General features: G+C 47.8%; 1 protein-coding gene across 5 annotated transcripts in view; it reads right to left on the bottom strand.

The window, feature by feature from the left end:
• Positions 1 to 21,319, bottom strand: part of NCKAP5L (NCK associated protein 5 like) — a 534,672-nt gene that overhangs the window by 73,727 nt on the left and 439,626 nt on the right. For all 5 annotated transcript variants that reach the window (XM_069653864.1, XM_069653865.1, XM_069653863.1 and 2 more), the window contains 2 exons: positions 6,391 to 6,553; positions 6,096 to 6,174 (listed from right to left, as the gene is read on the bottom strand). In XM_069653864.1, coding sequence (XP_069509965.1) covers positions 6,096 to 6,174; positions 6,391 to 6,553 — 242 coding nt within the window. The remainder of the gene's footprint in view (positions 1 to 6,095; positions 6,175 to 6,390; positions 6,554 to 21,319) is intronic.

Here is a 21,319-nt window from a genome sequence, read left to right as displayed (position 1 = left end):
TCTACACGACCGCCTGAGCTATACTGGACCTCTCCCGATCCCGTATTCAACCCTGGTGTGCCGACGAGAAGCACCCAGACCCCTGCCACACAGGGCCACTTGATCACGACATGGGAAAGGAAAAATCCAAGCGGCAAACGCTACAAAGTAAAATGGACCTCTACACCAAGGGGGCTCCTCCCCATCGCGAGTCTCACCCTCCAGAAGAGGTGGGTGCCTGCGAAGAGCCCAGCGACCCCCCTATTCCTCTGTCAGACCTCATGAAAGCGATCCGGGACTCGAGGACATCCTTGGAACTCAAAATGGGCGGCCTATACTCTGAGGTGTCCCTCATACGTCAAGACCTCTGCAACCTGTCGACCAGGGTGGGAGAAGCGGAACAGAGTGTCTGACACAGAAGACACGGTCCACCGACTGGAACAGCAGCTCACCACGATCGCCCAAAGAGTGGCCCAACTGGAAAACCGCGCTGAGGATAGTGAGGGGAGGGCGCGGCGCAATAATCTCAGGATCCTCGGAATACCAGAAAAAGAGGAAGGCCCTAGCACAGAACTCATAGAAGATTGGCTCACCCATGTCTTTGCCCCTAAAAAGCTATCCAAATTATTTTCCGTGGAGAGGGCACACAGAGTCCCCACCTGCCAACCTACACCGGGAGCCCCACCTAGAACAATAATTGCACGTCTATTGAATTACCGCGACCGGGATGCGATCCTACAAATGGCGAGGGCCTCTGGCCCGATCACATACAACGGCTACAAGGTCGGTTTCTATCCCAATTATACTAAAGAAGTCCAAAAAGCCCGCCAGTCATTTGACTCCGTCAAGAAGAAGCTCCAGTCGCTATCTATCAAATATGCCCTCTTCTTCCCGGCATTGCTAAAAGTCCATTATGAGGGCACTACTCATCTGTTTTACAACCCCAAAGAAGCATGGGACTGGCTTGAAACCCAAGTTCTCACGGACTCCAGAGTGAGGCGTACGCCATCGGGCCCGCCCACACAGAAGCATTGGTCTGGGCGGCCCTCGCCCACCCGTTCTCCGACCATTGCGGACGACGATGTGAGGGGGACCCCTACGGAAAAGGGATGAAGACCACGCAATATGGGGACTATTCGGCAACTCAATAGCATCTGAGTGCTCACCTAGCGGCTGCCGCCCCTAATGCAGCGCGCGCGCCATCAGTCCGGGTTATCCCGAAGAAGTTTTCAAGTTATAAGTTTAATGTCTGGGCGACAGGTGCTCCTGGTTTGGGGACGGGGGGGAAGGGAGTACATTGGGAGTACAGGGTGGGGGGGGTTTAAGGAAAGTAAGGAACCACGAGACGAAAAGGCACGACACGGATAAACATCAGCAAGGAAATCAAGCACTGTCTATGGGCAAGACCGTCGACAAAATTATCATCCAGGCAGCAGGTACACCACTACGAGACGAACCCTGGCTATCTCCCCCGAAAGTACATCACTACACACTTCCCGAAAGTGCGCGACCGCGACTGATCCTTCAATGCCCCGATAAGAGACGCATGCAGATCGAATGAACTCCTACAAGGTAACCGTACTGTCCTGGAACGTTAACGGCCACAGCTCCAGCATAAAGCGGAGATTGGTGCTCCAGTACCTTAACCGTTACTCGCCTGACATTGCTCTCGTAAATGAAACACACTTGCTAGGCACGAGCACCAACTTTTTCAAAAGATCCAACTACTCACACACCATGCCGGATTCACGAAAGGAGCCAGGGGCACGATGATACTCGTCCACAAGCGAGTCCCCTGCAGTTTAGGAGGGTCAAAACCGACCCCCGGGGCCGCTACATACTGATACTTGCCGACATTTGGGGCAAAAAATGGGGCCTCGCTGCAATCTATGCCCCCCACGCACACGAAAGAACTGCTCTTCGAACTGCGAAACCTGCTCATGGAAGAAGAGGCCGATGTATGGGTGATTGGTGGGGACTTTAACGAAGTGATGGACACTGCAGCCGACAGATCTCACAGGAGATCTGGAACCCACCCCGCCTCCACGCCACTCACCATGTTTGCCGAAGCTCTGGGAATGACAGACACATGGCGCTCAATTCATGGGGATGAGGCTGGTTTCTCCTTTTTCTCTGGCGTTCATAGGTTGTTCTCCAGGATTGATTATGCCTTCATCCCCCGCAGCATAAATCACAGGCTCCTAGACGCTGAATTCCTCGAAAGGGGTATTTCGGACCACTCTCCGCTCCTTCTGACTATGAAGAACTCCTGCCGATGTTCGGATCGTAACTGGCGCTTGAACACATATCACCTACGTCTCCCTGAAATTGCGGAGGAACTGGAAAAGAAGATGGAATATTTTGAAAACAACGAGGGCTCAGTGGATTTCCCGATCTCGATCTGGGAGGCGTACAAGACCGTCCTCCATGGGGAAGCTATTTTGGCAGTTTCAGCCCACCAACAGCGACAAGTCCAAAGGATCAAAGAAGCAGAGGCACGAGTCCTGGAGTGCGAACGGCAAATCCTAGAACACAGCACCCAAGAGGCAAAAGAGGCTCTGCTTACGGCACAAGACGCCCTTAGCAACCTGGCTCTGGACAATGCACGAACAGCCCATCAGCTAGTCCAGAGCCAAATTTATGAACGGGGCGACAAAGCAAATAAGAACCTGGCCTGGTTGGAGAGGCGCGAACAAAGCAGGGGACACATACGACCCATTAAGTTTCCAGACGGAACATTGCTCACAGATGACTCCGACATTGTTGAAGCATTTGCCGCCTACTATAAGAAGCTCTACACCCCATCCGCCGAGAGCTTGCCTTCCGTACCCTCATGCTACCTTGACCGGATTGAGATCCCGAAACTTTCACAGCGCCAAACAGATCTCCTGAACGCTGAAATCACTGTAACCGAGGTGCAAGAGGCGCTTGCACAGCTCCAACCCGGGAAAACCCCGGGCCCCAATGGGTTCCCTACAGAGACATGGAAATACCTCGGTGGTACACTACCCACCCACATGCACCGTATGTTCCTATGCAGCAAAGAGCTAGGCACTCACACCGGACCTCAGGAAGGCATGCATAGTCATACATAAACCCGGGAAACCCCCGGAGGAATGTGCCTCCTATCGTCCCATATCCCTGATCAACGGTGAAGCCAAGGTCCTCGTCAGAACACTCGCCAACAGACTACTCCAGGTGATAGAGACCCTCATCCAAACAGACCAATGTGGATTCATGCCCAATAAATCCACTCGCATGAACCTACGTAGAGTTCAACTGGCGCTGTGTAGAGCCAAGGAAATACCAGCCCCACTTGCCCTCTTGGCGGTGGACTTTGAAAAGGCATTTGACTCTGTGGGATGGGATGCTCTGTGGGCAATCATGGCTTGGATGAACCTAAGTCAAACATTTACATCATGGGTTAAAATTCTCTATGCATTCCCGGAGGCCATGGTAAGGGTGAACGGCAGGTCCTCTGAATCATTTCCGTTGGGTCGAAGTACGAGGCAGGGGTGCCTGCTCTCCCACTTCTTTTCCTCCTGGCCATCGAGCCACTAGCAATTGAGCTTAGGGCGAACACCAACAGGACACGATTCGTCTGGCCGGGGTGGGGGGCGGCCAGACCGACTATCGCTCTACGTGGATGACCTCCTCACATACCTTAGTAACCCGAGCACTTCATGCCCGACTGTCTCCCTCATTCTTAGGGAGTATCAGAACTTGGCGGGCCTGAAGGTGAATAAAGCCAAATCCATTTACTTCCCGATCCAGGGGGGCGAGTCTGCGATCCCTGAGATCTGCCCATATCATGTCGCTATTAGGGAATTTAAATACCTGGGTATATGGCTCGACCGACGCTTGATGGGTTCCTCCAACTTAACCTACAACCAGTAATCGAACGGTTCAATAGAGATACCTCCCACTGGCAATCACTCCCCCTATCACTACTGGGCAGAGCTGCGCTATTCAAGATGATGACCCTCCCCAGACTGCTGTACGTCCTCCAAAATGCCCCACTTGTCATCCCCCGAGAAACCTTTGCACTCATTGACAGACACCTTTGCACGCTGCTGTGGGGCGGGAAACAACCTAGAATCGCCCTTGACACGCTCCAGCGATCAGTATGGGAGGGAGGCATCAGTTTACCCTGCATACGCACCCATTACCTTGCGGCACAGATCAGGGTAGTAAACGACTGGATAGTCAGCAAACCCCACACTTCCCCACATCCGTATTGAAATAGAGGTCACGGCCCCGTTAACCCCACTGCAGATCCTGTACGCCACCCACAATCGACCCCCGATGTTACCCAGAATGACACCACATTTGCCAGGCCTGGCGAGATGCGCACAAACTAATCGGCTGGAAAGGAAAGCCAACACTATCCCAACCCCTATGGCACAACGCGCTCCTCCCGGAAATAGTGAAAATGCGCTCCTTCGGGCACTGGTGCGCAAAAGGGATACACACATTAGCACACGTGATACAAGGGGGTCGCGTCCTGGACTTCGAGGCCATACAAGGGCAATTCGACCTCGCACCCATGGACCGGTTCCGACATGCGCAGCTGGCCCACGCTATCCACACCCAATTCCCTGATACGACAAACATACCCCCCTGTTCTCCCATCGAGACCAATAGCCTCCCCGCAATGCATTGCCTCTAAGGTCACTTCCACCCTCTATCAAGCCCTTAACTCCTTCAGGGCTATTCGGCTTGATGGGTTCAAGGAGAAGTGGGAAAGAGATATAGGTCAACTGGTGCCGGAAGACTGGGTGGATGTATTCATGTTCACTAGAGAAATTGGTATAGAATCTAAACTCAGGCTAATACAATTGAGAATCCTTAACCGCTCATAGCATTCACGTACTGACAGGGCTAAATGGGGGGGATTGGAAGACGAGTCATGCATTAGATGCAAAACGGCGCCTGCCACCTTCTACCATATGATATGGGACTGCCGGGTGTTACAGGTCTTCTGGAAGAGCTGTATTAACATGATCTCGGCTGCCTTGGGGACGCCAATCCCTAGGGATCCCAAAATGGTACTCTTAGGAATTGGGGGTGAGGTTGACCTCTCCAAATATGAAAAAATGGTTCTGGCGATAGCACTGGGGGCAGGCAAAAGACTAATCGCGGCTAAATGGGGCTCTGCCGACCCACTGTCTCTGAACCGCTGGAGTAATGAGCTGGACAGATGCGCGACTTCGGAACGCCGGATCTATAACGCACGGGGCTGCCCCCGCAAATTTGAAAAGATATGGGGTAAATGGCTTGATGCTCATTGAAATTCGTTAATGAAAGTAGATCTGTACCGCTGTTAATATTGGTTGCCTGTCTTGTCTTACAAATGTCTTATAGCCCTTGGCCCTGCTGGGCCCCTCTTGCTTTTGATATTGCCATACTGCCTTGGTCTGATGTATGCCTATGATTCATGTTTGTTTTGATGATGTGTTGTTTAAACTCAATAAAGAGTTATAAAAAAAAAAATCTGTTAATGATTTTGTTGTACTTTTGTAAATGTAATTATTGGTCTGCGATTTGGATTTAAAACAAACATTTGAGTTAATCCTTTTTTTAAAATGTTTATTTTAGAGCAAATGGAGATTTGACAATTTGAGAATAACACGCACCCAATTTGAAGTTTGATCCTACCCGGTGGAACATAGATTTCCCTGCACTGTGTGAGGATATCGGCAGAGCATGGGACCAAATATATGCACCAAATTACCTTATTAATGATTACAGGATAGCCCATCAGTATAGAGTAAGGGGGCTAGGTGTACAAGTTATGTGAAAAATCATAGTTCTGCCCAAAAGACCATGTAAAGCTTTTATCAAGCATTTACGTGAGCTGGGAACAGAGGTTCTGAGCTCCCACATTTGCTAGAATTGATCAGCTTTCTCAGGGGTTAGACCGTGATCCGAAGGCGAGCTTGATCACACTTGTCATCAGTGGCTCTTTATATCCACCCATCCATGAGCAGCAACCCCCACCCCCAAAATACACACACAAACTCTTCTGTTTTTCGATGCGACAGCCCTCTGACACAATGAGAAGGCAATGTCATGAGAATTCCACCCCCCCCTTAGTTCCTCACACACCACTTTACCTGTGAAATGCTGGGACGTGACCGACTCTGTAAGACTATCGTCGGAAGGAACTTCCTCTCGAATATTCCCATCTTCAATCTAGTGGAAAGAGTAAAAAGATATTCAAAGAGCAGTCTCAATTAAAAGGAGTCCCAGTGTCCCTTTTCTGGAATGAATATGTGCACTGAAACAAAAACATTGCAGAAAGTGAAAATATTATCAAATTGATGAATAAGTATGTGGAAGGAATGGACTTGCCCAATTTGGATTAATTGGCTAAATATGGTGGACAAAGTGGTTGTGACACATTCTCACCTGGTCTGGGGTTTCCTTACAGTGCTGAAGGTGGCTGACCATTCCATTTCGCTGTGATCTGGAAGTTGGGGGGTCTTTGGTCTCTTGTGCCACATTTGGGTAGTTTGATAGCTGGCTCTTTAAATCCAGTGGATTTTCACAGACCATGTCCTTCCCGTCCACCCTGCAGAGAATAAAGAATGTAAAGAGAACACACAGGCAGCGACTTTAATGCTGCAGGAGGTAGTGGGGGCAGTTATGTCACTACTGAAATCCATTGAAGCATGACGGCTTAGTCACTAAAAAGCACATTGTGATCTAGTGTGGTTTCTATGGGGAGCAGATGCTGGTGTGGAGTTATTTAAAAAGGTGGCACACACTTGGCTGGCTTTACAGCCAACTATCCCCAGCATACCCTTGCCATGGCTGCACTGGAACACAATTATTTTGGTGTATCTCACAAAATCCCAGTTGTCAAACCTGGTTTAAATGATCTCAGAAGTATCAGCTCTATCTGCCAGAATACCACATCCATCTATAAGATCCCTTCAGTGAGTGAGTGCATGCCTTTACTTGTAAAAATATTAGTTAGTTACAGAGTAAAATGTGTGAACTCCAAACCACATGTGAGCTTGAAATGTGTTTGAATCATGAACTACGATTCAGGTAATCTTAGGCCACAGCTCTCCCACCTTCACAACATGTGACCATGGTCACAGTAAATGAAATGATAATGAAATGATATTTTATTTATATCGCGCTCGTACACAAGTGTTTCAGAGCGCGACCAGGCAAAAAGGGAGGGGAAAAAGGGAGAGAAAAAACAGCAATCTTACTAGGCCCAGTGACATTTAAGAAAGTGCAAGTGCATGGGAAAGGAAAATGGGGGAAAAGTGTGAAGCAGAGGAGAGAAAAACAAATAAATATTAAATAGAATAATAAATAAGGGCTTTAAACCATTGTAGTGCAGCCAGCAAGTGGCAGGTGAAAGTTGGTCAGAAAGGTATATCTGATAAGTGCAGATGAAAAGTGGGAGGGGGACTGTATGGGTACAGATACAGAACACTAGTGCAGATGGTGGCCTGGAGGCAGTGCAGGAGGGTGGCAGGGTGAGCAGATACCTGGGCCCGAAAGAACAGAGGGTGGCTAGGTGCACAATGCTATGAGAAGAAACAGATCAACAGGGGAGAAGGGGGGCAAAGGCAGAGGCAAAGAGGAAGGTCTTGAGAAGTTTCCGGAACCGAAGATGTTTTTCCTTAAGTTTCAAGGTGGCCGGGAGGCTGTTCCAAAGGGAGGCACCAGCCGAAGACAGGGATCTACCCGCAGCTCGTTTTTTTGCAAAACGACTAACCCTGAGGGAGTTAGACGTAGAGGAGCGAAGGGCTCGAGAGGGGAGGTGTTTACGGAGGGATAGTTGAAGGTGTATTGGACCAAGGCCCCAGAAAGCCTTGTAGACAATGCAGAGGGTTTTAAATTTAATCCTTGCATCCACTGGGAGCCAATGAAGGGATTTCAAGGCTGGAGAGATATGATCCCAGGGCTTGAGGCCAAGGACAAGTCTTGCAGTCCTGTTCTGGATTAGCTGTAGAGGGCAGAGAGTGGAGGCAGGTAGATTTAGGAAGAGGCTGTTACAGTAATCCAGTTTGGAAAGAATACGAGCTTGGGAGACCGTGAGCTTTTGAGGGAAGGAGAGGAAAGGTAGAGTACCTCTAAGGAGGTGAAGTAAAAAGTTAGATTTTTTGGAGACATCAGCGTTTGGAGACATCAGCGATGTGTGCGGAGAAGGAAAGTGTAGAGTCACAGATAACCTCAAGGTTTAGCCACGCAAGTGGGGGTGGGAGGAGGGCCAAGGGAGGCCGGCCAGAGAGTGAGAGGAAAGGATGGAGACGGTGTACCAATAAGGAGGATCTCAGTCTTGTTGGCATTTAGACATAGATCATTGGCGGCACACCAATTTTGAATGGCGATTAGACAATCTGAGATGAGGGAAGGAGAGGAGGAAGCTGAGGGAAGCCTGAAAATGAGTTGGGTGTCGTCAGCATAGCACTGGAAAGTTGAGCAGAACATTGAGATGCAGTAAGCGAGAGTTGCCAGATATTGGTTGAAAAGCCAAGGCGAGAGGATAGACCCCCTGGGGAACACCACATGTCGAGAGAGCCTGATCAGTGATACCGAGGTTGTCACGAAGACGATTGAGCAGGGTGGTGTGGTTGACCGTGTCAAACGCAGAGGAGAGGTCAAGTAGGATGAGGACAGAAGGAATGTTAGAATCGAGGTTGGAGAGCAGGTTTTCACGGATGTTCAGGAGAGCAGTTTCCGTACTTCTGGCAGCTCTGAAGCCAGATTGGTGGTCATGTAGGGAGCCAACAGAGTCAGAATGGAGATTAAGCTGAGAGATGGCCAGCTTTTCCAGGAGCTTGCCCAAAAAGGGAGTAATGGAAATTGGGCAATAGCTTGCCGGACATGACGGATCAGCAGTGGATTTCTTGAGGAGAGGATGCACAAGGGAGTGTTTAAGAGGGGTGGGGAAAGAGCCAGATGCAAAGGAGAGGTTGCAGAAATCAGCAGGGGGTTGGCGCAAGCGTGTCAATGTGGTCCTTAATGGTTTTAGAGGAACAAGGAAGGACCTGTTTTGATAAGGTTTTCATAGATCGGACTTGTCTAGATATCTCATCAGGGGAGAAAAGAGGAAAGGAGGAGAAAGGGGGATGAGGGGTAGCTGAAGGAGGGTCAGCAGGCTGAGAAGGAGAGGGAGGAGGAGGGGGAGCGGAGGAGAGGGTGGACAGGATGTCCTGGGTTTTAGAGATAAAGTTGAGAGACAAGGGCATTGCAAAGATCCTGGGAGGAGCAAGGAGGGGTGGAGACTGCAGCAGGGTTGGCCAGCTCTTTGCAGATTTTGAAAAGTTCGGCCGAGTTGTTAGATGGCGCAGAGACGCGGGCTTGTATGTGGACTCTCTTCTTAGTGTGGACAGCAAGTCGGTATTGTCTTTGGAGCAGGCTGCAGGCCAGTTTGTCAGAGGATGAGCAAGAAGCCCTCCATTTCCTCTCGGCCACCCTACACTTCCGTTTAAGTGTAGCAAGCTCAGAGTCGTACCAAGAATTGCACTTGGCTTTGGACTTCAAACGGATCCTCATTACGGGGCAAGAGTAGCAGAAATAGAGGAGTAGAGAAGAGAGAGGGCTGTGTCAGGGTGTGAGTCAGCCTGGAGTGGAGGGGGGGGGGAGAAGGTTGCAGCGAAGGCCTCGACTGACACACGCTTCACGGGCCGGATATCTGAGAAGGTGGGTGGCAATCTAGGAGTGGGCTTGGCTTGGGTGGAGGAGATGGAGAGATGAGAGGAGAGGAGGCAGTCATCACTCCAGGAGAGAGGAGTGGCAAGGGGGGGTCGAGAGGGGGAGGCCAGATGAGATCAAGACATCAAGTGTGTGGCCAGCCAAGCGAGTTGGGCCGGAGGGAAGGATGGAGTGGGGGAGTATCGCAGAGGTCGCGAAAGAGTGAAGATGAGGGACAGGTAGAATCAAGATGAATGTTGAGGTCACCAAGGAGGAGAAGTTGAGTGGTGGAGGCCAAGAGGGAAGAGGAGAGGTCAGCCCACTCGGAGAGAAAAGAGGTGATTTGACCAGGGGGCCGGTAGAGAGTAGCAACAGTAAAACAGAGGCTAGGAGAGAGAGAGAGCCTGCAGACTAGGCATTCAAACGAGGAGTAAGCTTGAGTGGGAATGAGAGAGGCAGGGATCCACTCAGGGAAGATAAGGGCTACACGGGATCCACTAAGGGAAGATAAGGGCTACACCCCCTCCAGGCCGATTGGATCTGGGAGCTGAGAGGATCTTGTAGCCATTGGGGAGGAGAGTGTCAAAACTTGTGATAGAGCTGGCTGTAAACCATGTCTCGGTGAGACCGAGGACATCAAGGTCGAGTTCTTCTAGGAGGTGCCAGATGTTAGACGAGTGTTTAAATGCCGAGCGAGAATCTAGTGTGGCGAGATGGAGAAGGTTACCAGACTTACAGACCTTCCGGGGGGGGGTACAGATGGTAGGTACGCCCTGCTGAGGTGTGGAAGGAGTTTGAGATGGGGCAAAGGAGGAGGCGGAGGAGGGCAAGGTAGCCAGAGGAAGAGAGTAGGGGACAGCTGGAGATGAGAGGAAGTTGATGAGGTGAGGGAACTGCCTATCAAAGAGGAGGAGGTTAGCCTGAGGGCCTTGCAACATGACAGTACCGTTTTGATAGATGTTAATAAAGGCTCTAGAAGAGTCAAAGAGATCCATACATACTTCCCAGTGGGTGCCACCATTAATGGGAGAGGAGGAGAAAGGACAGAGCACAGAGATCATATGAAGGGTCCAGAGATCTTGTGAAGGAACGAAAAAGAGGATGTCAGTGAGGGTTTGTCTGGCAGAGGCGCTGGACTAGGTATCAGCGATGGGGAGACCAGGGTTACAAACCAAGATATCCTTTTTGACTTTCTTCTTACCAGACTTAGTGAGAAGGGGAGGAAAGTTGATAGAGAAACAGTTGGAATAGATAGGAGAAACAGATAATGCAATGGGCAGGTAGAGAGAGGAGGCAGTAGGAGAAATATACAAGATCAGAGGTATGGAGCGGTCACTGGCCTAGCAGGTAGCAGTGTAGGTGAACAAAAACACACCCAAGTTTAACTTTCCCAAAAACACACCCAAGTTGGACTTTCCCAAAAACACACCCAAGTTTGACTTTCCCAAAAACTCACCCAGATATTGAAATTCAAGGCAATAGCTAAGGCACCAATTGGTAAAAGAAATGAGATGGGATCATAGGTGAGTGCTCAGATGAGAGCATGAAGGGACGACCAGTTAAAAAACACAGGAAGAAGGTAGAGTGAAGTGAAATTAGAAAGGGTAGGCAGAAAGAGGGACACTAACCAATAGATGGGGAAACGGAACAGTTGTGGAATTCCAGGTTGATAGTAGAAAAGAGATGGCAACCCCAGGGAGGGTCAGGCTGTTGTATTAGCGTCCCGGAAAGCAGACAGGGAAGCTGACAGGAGCCTTAGAAGGGGGCCTTGGGTAGGGGCCGGGTAAAGCCTGTCGGTCCCTGGTTGGTCATGAAGAGAGAGTCCCCAGCCAATGGCAGAGCACCATAGAGGCAGCCAGGAAGGCACACACAGTCTCAGATGGAGATGAGGCCAGGGCGGCCATGTTCAAAGTACAGCATGGTGCACACAGTTTGCAGGCAGAAAGTCCCAAAAGATCCCAAATTTGTGGTGCAGCAGGATTGTATAAACACTGCCAAATGGCGCAATGTGGAAGCGCTTCAAATAATTGCTATTTAAAAGCGATTTTCTTCGTTTTTTAAAATGTTCACTTTTTTTCCAAAAAATGCACCCACAATTCTCACGAGGTACAGAGGGCAATGGACAATTGAACCTACCTCTACCAAGTGGCTGCAACAGCCCTGTGCAGACAAGGAGACCAGGAAAAAGAACATTTCGATGTTGAGAGGCTGCAGGACCTTGCACTCCGGACCAAGGAGGAGAAATTAAAACAACAGAGTCAATGGGCCTTCGTGAGGCGCTGGCCAAAGCCTGCCAGTCCCTCGTTGGTCAGGAAGAGAGAGTCCCCAGACAATGGCAGAGCACCATAGAGGCAGCCAGGAAGGCACACACAGCAGCCTCAGATGGAGATGAGACCAGGGCGGCCATGTTGAAAGCAGCGCATGGTGCAAGCAGTTTGCAGGCAGAAAGTCCCAAAAGATCCCAAATTTGTGGTGCAGCAGGTGCCAGGATGCTGTAAACACTGCCAAATGGCGCTATGTGGAAGCGGGGCACTCCTAGAAACCTCAATTTTCACTGTCTCAGCTGAGGTAAAGGCCACATGGGTCACCATTGACCTAAAATGGTGCCAGTCTTTTTTCGCCAACTAACAATGGCTGGACCTTTCTTGAGCCTTCCTCTGCTAACCTGGGTGAGGGAGGTGCTGCTCATTCCTTCGTCTGCTTTGATCCAGTTCTAACTGGGTGCCTGGCTGTCCCTTTGGAACAGCCACCACCCAAAGTTTGAATGTTGCATGCATGCTGATTGGCTGGGTTCCTGCATAGAAGGCGAGGGTCTTGATGCTGAAGCCAGAGTCGACCACTGGAAGAAACATCAGCGGAAGAAGGAAGGACATCTGTAGCCACCTCCAGCAACTGCCAAGCCGACAGTGACCACTGCAGCTCCAGCCCTTCTGTGCGACAGGAACGATCCAGAACGGACTATTTCCTACCATGGACAGGTGGACCTAAACAATGTCGAGAACAGCTTCCTTTTGAGCCATCCCATGAAGTGCTGCGACCTTCCAGGCCTGCAAATACCCAAACCCCCTGGGACCTCTGCCACTGCTGCTGTGCATCGTCTCGTCAAGCGCTGTTCCAGCTGCAAACTTGTAGCCATCCGTCTGGACCTACAGAGATTCCATCCTGACAACAGAAGTCCCCTCAGAAGAGTCCAGGGCAGAGCGAAGGCAGAAAGTCTGTCGGTTGACAACCGTTGCTGCTACAAAGCTTGTGTCAAACCTCCACATCCAAGTGATGCGAAGATAATCTGCTGGGCAACCCCGTGACCGAGTCTGACGGTATGCCCCCGCCCGCCAAAGGTTCTTCATCCCGCCACGAAGGCCAGATACCCGAACCTGAGCTGTTGTCTTACCCAAGGACCCACTGGTGACATTGCGCTTCTTCACTGGAGAGGGTCCTGTCTAACTCCTGGGTACTTACCTAGGCAGTTTCTGTGCTGTTTGGTGGATGACCCAACCTTGTTCTCGTGGGCCTAAAGACACTTGCCTCCAAGGATGAAATCCTTCAGGTGTCCCATCTAGCCTCCCCCACCCACAACCCTTTGAATTGGAAATAGTAACCTACCTGGTACTTAAAAGCATCTTCCGAACTTTGACCATTTTGACGGCATCAGCCTTTCTTTATTCTATCACCCAGGGTCACTGGTCTCCCAGTGTCCCCATCCAATGTTTTGAGACTCATTTTCCAGATAGGGTTGGACTTCTAAAGTGTAGGCCTACACAAAGTTATCTAAACTGACAGTATTGGCATTTTGTAATTTTGGTTCATAAATGGTTTGGTAACACAAAGCTACTCTCGATACTTACCTGTTTTATAATCTAAAGTTCCAACTGTGACATGAGCATTGTTACTGCAAATGACCTAGTGTATACATGTATGAAACGGTGCTTAACTGAATTGTATTTTGAATTTAACATTGCCTAGTATATATAATAAAAAGGCACATGTTTATATAACTATAGTGTTTAAGTGTTTCCTTGACTGCAAGTGTGCTCAAATGTCTGTCTGTACTCTACTACAGGTCTTATCCCTCCTAGACTAAGCCTGGCTGCTTGGCCATAGCTACCAAACCTTTTCGGGGGAATCAGGCCAAATCTAAGGATTGGAGCTCTTTACACCCAAGGGCAAGTCTTCTCCAGTTCTACCATAGGTGGACTTTAGTAAAACTCCCTAACAAGTGGTGTTACAATGGTGGAATACTGTGTAGTTTGAGATACACTGAGTGAGAAACACCAGTGGTCAAGAAAACCAACTGCAAGGGTGTTTTTTTCTGTTCTATGTGAAAAGACCTCATTTCACACAGAACCGCCTTTTTTTGTATTTTATTTTTTTTTTACAATTCAGGGGGCTTAACCCCTCCCCCCAAACCCCCCCGAGCACCTCTTTGCTCCTCCCGCCATCCCTTCTTTTGGGAAAGATCTTTTCACTTAAATCCGGTTTGTCAAGAGTTCTGGCTGCAAGAAAATTGTATTACCGTATGGATATTTACAAGTAGAAGCCTCACCTCCCTCAAAGTAGACAAAGTATAGTGTAAGGAAAGAGGCCTTAGTTGTAAAGGAAAGAAGCCAGAATTGATTCAATCCCTTATGGACTTCCAGAAGTCCCAAAGTAGACCAGCATCACCTAGATATCCTATTGACCTTGATCTGAGAGAGGAGGATGAAGCAGACTGATTGGAGTTCAAATCTAGGGGCTGATATTTTATTTATTGGATATTTGTAAGGCGCCTATACAACAAGTGGTGTTTCAAGGCAGCACAAGACAAAAACGGGAGGTGAACAAGAGAGAAAGATACAATAACGGTTCTACTAGGTCTTGTGACAGACATTCTGATCGTGCAAGTGCAGAACAGGAAGTGCCAGGAGAAGGGGGCGGGGTGCAGGTCTGAGCAAAACAAAGTGCTAAGGTGGGAAGGGGCTAAGTGCAGTCATAACTGGGAGATCAAAGGGCAAATGCCGTTGAACGCAGGTAAGCACAGCGAAGGGGGCGGGTGGGCGTTTATGGGAGGACTGGACAGAGGGGGCCTGGGACCCTGTGGTAGTCAGTGGGGACCAGGCAACCAGTAATAACAAACAAGGAAGGCTTCTCAAGCCTGAGAAGGGCAGGGAGACTATTCCAGAGGGAGGCTCCTGTGGCAGAGCGAGATCTACCACCCACCCTTTGCTTAGAAAAGCAATGGATTTGCAGAGAGTTGGAGCTAGCAGACAAAAGGGCTCTAGTAGAGAGGTATTTAGAGAGAGTGTTGGATGTAGCGGGGTCTCAGAAAGCCTTGTGGATGATGCAGAGGGTCTTGAATTTGATACTAACAGCAACCGGGAGCCAGTGTAGAGAAATTAGGGCTGGAGAGATGCAGTCCTTGGGCTTGAGGCCAAGAATAAGGCTTGCAGTCCTATTTTGGATTAGTTGAAGGGGCAAAGGGGGGATGAAGGAAAATTGAGGAAGAGGCTGTTAAAATATTGTTATTTGGTATGTATATAGTGCTCTATATATCATTGGTATGATCTCAAAGCGCTTGTGTGTTGAACGCCCTTTATGACCGTAGTCCAGGTCAGTCGAGAGAGTAGGGCAGCATAGAGTGCTTGGGTGCACTCAATATGTGTGCAGCTAGTGTAATTTGCCTGATGGTAGCTGCATCCTAACAATAGGTGTGGTGGTAGTGAGGAATCGGTTGAATGTTTGCAGTCAGTTGGTTGGTTTCCGAGACTGCATTCTGGCAGCATTAGGCCTGTGTAGGACAATTATGTGTGCAGCTAGGCCGATTGTTCGTGGGGTATAGCTGCGTCTAACAGGATGTTGAGATGTACATGGAGTATTGTTTGTATGTGAAGGACTAGGCCGAAATTGATCGAGGTGTATAGCTGCGCTCTATTGTGTTTTGTTGTAAAGTAGAGAGTGAGCATAGTGGTAGGTGAGGGGAGTGGATTGTTTATTCTAATGAGCCCACTGTTTCAGGATTACATTCTGGATCTCGATGAGCTGGTATTGGTCATCCTCGCGTTTTGTGGTAGCAGCAGTCTCGGGTAGATTCACAGCTAGGAGCAGAGTAAGATATGTTTGCTCGGTCAGAGGGTAATTATTCTTAGGCTCAGGACTATGCATCACAGGGGCCCGGTTTCCAGGTCACTGGTTGTGGTTTATGGTGGGTTGCAGGGTAGGATATATGGTTATAGGGCCGGAGCTAACTCGCACCAACGTAGTCACACCAAGTCCATTTTCTGGTCTCTTGTTGTGGTTTATGGTGGGTAGCAGGGTAGGTCTAGGCAGGATATTTGGTTATAGAACAGGAGGTATCTCGCACCAACATAGTACCATTGAGGCAGTGACGCTAAAGGATAGGCTGGTCGGGGGTGTTTTAGCACCTGGGTGGGATTGTATCTTAGGTATGTAGTTGGGCAAGGTATGGAGCAAAAGGGTATTATCAACTTGATGGTGCGAAAGGCTGCTAGGCCTATGTAATAGACTAGAGAAGCAGAGTCTCAGCAGTTACATATCCTAGAGTCTGCAGTGTTAGGCAAGATTGTATGTAGTAACCCTGCGGGAGACTACACCAGCCTTGTTCTCTTGGCAATAGTTAACCCAACCTTTGGTATAGGCCTGTACTACACAAGTTGGTAGAGTGATTTGAGCAGCCAGGCTTATCTCAAGAGTGGTCAATGTGAGCTGTAGGGTTGCAACATAGAGATTCACACTGACAGGTATTCAACTAGCACCGGAAGTGACTTGCAAGTGACGGCTGTTGGGCTGGAAATGCTTCTCTCCCTGTTGCAGGACTCAGACCACAGTCAGCAAGAGGAAGAGTCCAGAACATTGGGACGAAACACATATGCGAGATCTTTGAACTGCTGTAAGTCTTTTTTGTCACTTCACGGCGTGGCTGGTGCACGCACGTTTATAACTTTCCTGGAAAGTAATTACTTTCTTTTCTCCCCACTAGAGCACTGCCTCCTGCTCCTCCTACGCCGTGACACCCGCCTAAGCCCTGCCCATCTAGCACTGCCATTGGTCCTTGTAAGTTATATCTACTCCGAGCACGCACACCGGGAGGGACTTGCAAGTGATGGCTGTCAGGCTGTTCGGCTGGCGGAGGCAGGAGGTTGATTTATTGTTGAAGTGAGTGTCCTATTATTATCTTGTTCGTTTTTTGGTGTGCCAGATAAGGGGATTTAGCAGTGACACGAGTGATTCAGTCCCGTTTCTTCATTTTGTTTTTCAACTTCTTAAATCATCATGAGGAAGAGTAAAATGCCACCGCTCAGGAAAGAACCTGGTGCAGACTTTTTTTGCCGCTGTAAGTACGAGACGAGCCAGTCTCGCTAGAGCAGCAGCTTTACCCTTACCAGAGCCTAATGAAGACGAGGATGCCCTGTTGCAGTGTGCACAAGATTGCTCACTGGCTGAAAAGATTACGGAGGACTTGATTGACCCTTCCCAACCACTGTTTGTGGAGGAGGAGTCAACCGAGCTCTCCAAAGACAAATATGACACGAGGCCTACATTGCAGGATCTATGTAAACCTGTCACCCCCAACTAGGACTATCTCTTTGAATCCCCGAGCACTTTTTTGTCAAAGGAACACCCCACTGAGTGTAACACTAACTGGTCCGTGTCTGACATTAACCAACTAACAGTAGGTTCAGATACTTCAGTTAGGCTGGGTATCTTCAATAGACTGATTCTGCTAGAATTAAGAAAGCAGACGGCTGCAATTACAAACTTATCTGTAGAAGTGGCGATGCTAGCAAAATGGGCGAAGCATTTAAATTCCCTGCTAAAAAGGACATATCAGTCAAGCTCACTTGAGGGGGATGGGACCACTGCAAAGATGCCTAGTGGGCGAGCTGTGCCATCCGCAAATGGGGAAATAATAACAATTCCCGAAACACAGGAAGGGGAGGGGTTTCAGACTGCTATTCCTAATGTGGGACACACAGGAGGAACGAAGGAGGTGTTAGGAGAGGAAGCTAATCCGTCTAGTGCAGGGGAAGGAATCCTGAATCAGGTGGATACTGACGATTTTCAAACTAAAACATCCAAATGACAGTACAAAATTAGCCAAATTTGTTTAAAAAAAGTGAGGCAAACAAAAAAATCAACAGGGATATTTTTGAGGGATTCTGAGTTTAAACACACCATTCAAGAAGCAGCCGATGTGGTATTTGTGTTAGAAAGACCAGTGGAAAAAGCTATGGAAGGGTAAGATCGACTCCGGCCTCCAACCCCATCCCAAGGTAATATCTGATCAAGCGTCACAGAGCGTATTTCCGGCGGGTGACTATGCGCTCTTTGACGTAATGAAAAAGAAAAGGGACAATGTTTTTGAAATGTTTAAAAACTCGACCCTAACTGCCAATGCTTCTGAGATAACCAACCCCAATTACGATTGGGGGTCAAGCTGTGTTAGCAATCCATCGCTGGCTCCGGCCACGAAGGATACTACGATTCAACCCACAACCAATTTGTGTGACTTACCTGACTCTTTTAGGAAAGTAAAGAGAACTACAGTTAATACAGGTCTTGGGAGTTCGGAGTGGAGGGTCGCTCATGGCACGACCTGTATTAATTTGACAACAGAGTCAGAACAAGTAGCTACTCAGGAAAAAAATGGAGACACATTGGCCCCAGTGGTAATAAAAGACATGTCCAAAGGGCTCAATAAAGATGAGCAGCTAAAAAAGGAAGACGACCTGCGACGTCTAATCCTTAAGATGTTTGCAGAAAAACGTACTCCCTCAGAGAATAGGCTGAATTTGGTTGACATGGACCCGCCAATGAAACCAATAGAAATCAATCTAAGTAATAGCAAGGGTTATGTGGTTTCCAGGAATAAGGAGGTTGGTTCATATGAGACTGTTAATGAATTTGGGGGGAGGGAGGGTGTGATTTGATATCAACAATGAATCATGAGATGGATCTAAGAAAGCCCGCCAACCCGGAGCTACCTGGGCTTATTATAAGATCTTTATTCAATGATATTTGTGATATATCCCTGAACAGACCATATATCCTGTCTTTATTTGCATCCATTCCGGTGTTAAGCTTAATTACCTCAGAAGACATACACACGGCTGACTTCATTCATAAAGTCAGATATGACTATGTATGTCTGGTCATACCCTCCCCCCTTGGTGCAGTCACTGCTTTTGATAGAAGCTGAATCGTTACAATGTAGAGGTTTTTATATTTTTTAACATAATTTCACGATTTCTACTGCCCAGACTAATGCACAAGGGTTAACGAAGAATGAACAAGGTTACCAAGAAACGAATAATGAGAGGTTGAAATATAACCAGGAATCCAACTCGGAAAAACAGGACTAGAGGTGGTTGGCTCTGTCTTTGCGTGAGTCAATTGACACGCTAAGACAGTTGGGCAAATCCCTTTAGCTCTCAAAATTGTCTAAAGTTGTTGAGTTGGAATTCGAGAGGGTGTTTTAACTTAATGAAAAATGAGAAATTGATGTTGGAATTAGTACAGTTCGACTTTATTCTCATTCAAGAGTCTTGGCCAAGAGATAAACTGTGTTGAGAAGGTTTTAATATGTCTGCACTTTATGCACACAGTGGTATTAAGGGACGTTCTAAGGGCGGTCTTATCATAGTAGCCAAAGACTCTAACCGATTATTCAAAACAGGGGCATGGTGCTTCTCATTTCTTTCTGGTGGTGTCTTTTTTGGTGGGGACAAAGTAGCGGGTGTACCATTACTCATTGTTGATGTGTACTGGAACCCCAGTGAGCACTCTGACCAACAACTGAGAACAAGTTAACCAACCTGGGGGTCACTATTGAAGCATGGATTCACGGGAACCTAGGGGGGCAGCTCGTTATTGCTGGTGACATGAATGCCGATTGCTCGGTTGAACGTTTTACCAGGGATGTGATATATTCCAACATTGGCACCCAGGTCAGAGTGGGTAGGAACTCCAAACTACGAGGGAAGTTATGGATCCATTTTGGCGAGTTACGGGGACTCGACCTGTTGCATAACGATCACTTCACCTGGAAAGCTAGCGGACATGAGTCAATAATAGACTAGATTTTCCTTTCTGTTGGTTTGGTGAATCGCTTGGTGAAATTTGATGTTAAGGAGTCAGCCTGTAGTGACCACTGTATGCTTACCCTTGAAATATCGGCTAACTCTCAACATTTGATGGTCGATACTTATAATGAAGGTATAAAGTCCAATATTAGGGGTAATAGAATTAAGTGGACTCACAAAAAAAACTGAAAAATTCTCTGCAACTATGGTAAGAGAATATGATACATTATCCCACTATCAGCGGCCGACATATACTCAGCCACCAATTTCACCCATTGTATACTAATATCTCAAAGCTGGAGGACAACTCTTCCAAGAGGATACAGTTAAGTAAAACTCCCAACCACCACACAGACAGCGAGGTGCATGATCGTAAATGTCTGCTGAGGAAAGAACTAAGGCACTTATTCAAATCAAGGCTCCCTGAAACGATTAACCTGACTAGGATTTTTTTTTTTTAACAAAGTTACAAAAATTGGATGATCAGTCACAGAGGGCGTAGAGCACAACTGGCTGGTGAAGCGATGCTAAAGTCTTTACGGGGGATCAATTCCTCTAACTTCTGAAATTTGATTAATGACTTAGAAAGACCACAGAAGTTTTCAACCTTGAACCCCATCACAGAAGACACGTTTGGTCATTTTTCTAAGCTTTATAAAAAAAATTGAGCAGAAGGAGGGGATTGGGATTGATGACAGACTAAAGTGTGCCTTGGATTATTCCATGGAAAATATTGTGGGTCTAATCAAAGATCCAAAAACTCGGGAGCCCCAGGTCCGAACAATTTATCTAACAAAATATTAAAGCTCAATCCAATGTTGTGGGCTAAAATATTGTATCCGCTTTTTGATAACATCTTGTCTCTCAAACTCATTCCTCAGTCTTGGAGGGTTTCGATTGTTATAACTGTGTTTAATAAGGGGTCCCGCCTGTGTCCTTCGAGTTATAGGCCAATTGCAATATCCGACACAGAGTCTAAATATTTTGCTTCTTTGGTGCTTCTCGATATGCAGAAATGGATTCTGAACAACCATATTCTGGACCCAAACCAAATTGGCTTTAAAAAGATTGGTACGGACTGTGGGGGACTAATCCTAAAATGTTTATCTGAGAAATCAATGATAATAGGAACAAGGCCCACATTCATTGCATCAATGGATTTAAGTATGGCCTTTGACCTTGTAGACAGAAATACTCTATGGCAGCTGTTGAGAGATCTAGACATGCCAAGACACCTCTTGGACATCGTGATTGCCCTTTACTCTGATACCAGGTTAAAGGCACGTTTAAACTCTGAGGGACATCTTTGCACAGAATTTATATTAACAAATGCCTTACGTCAGGGGTGCATGTTGGCGCCCACGATATTTAACCTGTATGTCAATGGTGCTGAAGTTGCACTGTCTAAAAAAAGGACTAGTTTCCCCCTAACTTACAACACTAGTATTTCATGGATGGCCTATGCAGACGACTTCCTATTGACAGACAATACAAAGGTGGCCCTCCAGCGCTTAATAAAAGTGTTTGAAAGGTTTGTATCCAAATTATCAATAAAAATCAATCCAACAAAGACAATTATTGTTCTATTTAGCAGACCCAAC

Source organism: Ambystoma mexicanum, chromosome 3q (genome assembly GCF_040938575.1).
Source record: "Ambystoma mexicanum isolate Mex_15411 chromosome 3q, UKY_AmexF1_1, whole genome shotgun sequence".
Taxonomy (NCBI): Eukaryota; Metazoa; Chordata; class Amphibia; order Caudata; family Ambystomatidae; genus Ambystoma; species Ambystoma mexicanum.
The sequence above is the reverse complement of the archived record's forward strand: the minus strand, read 5'-3'. Positions and strand labels throughout refer to the sequence as shown.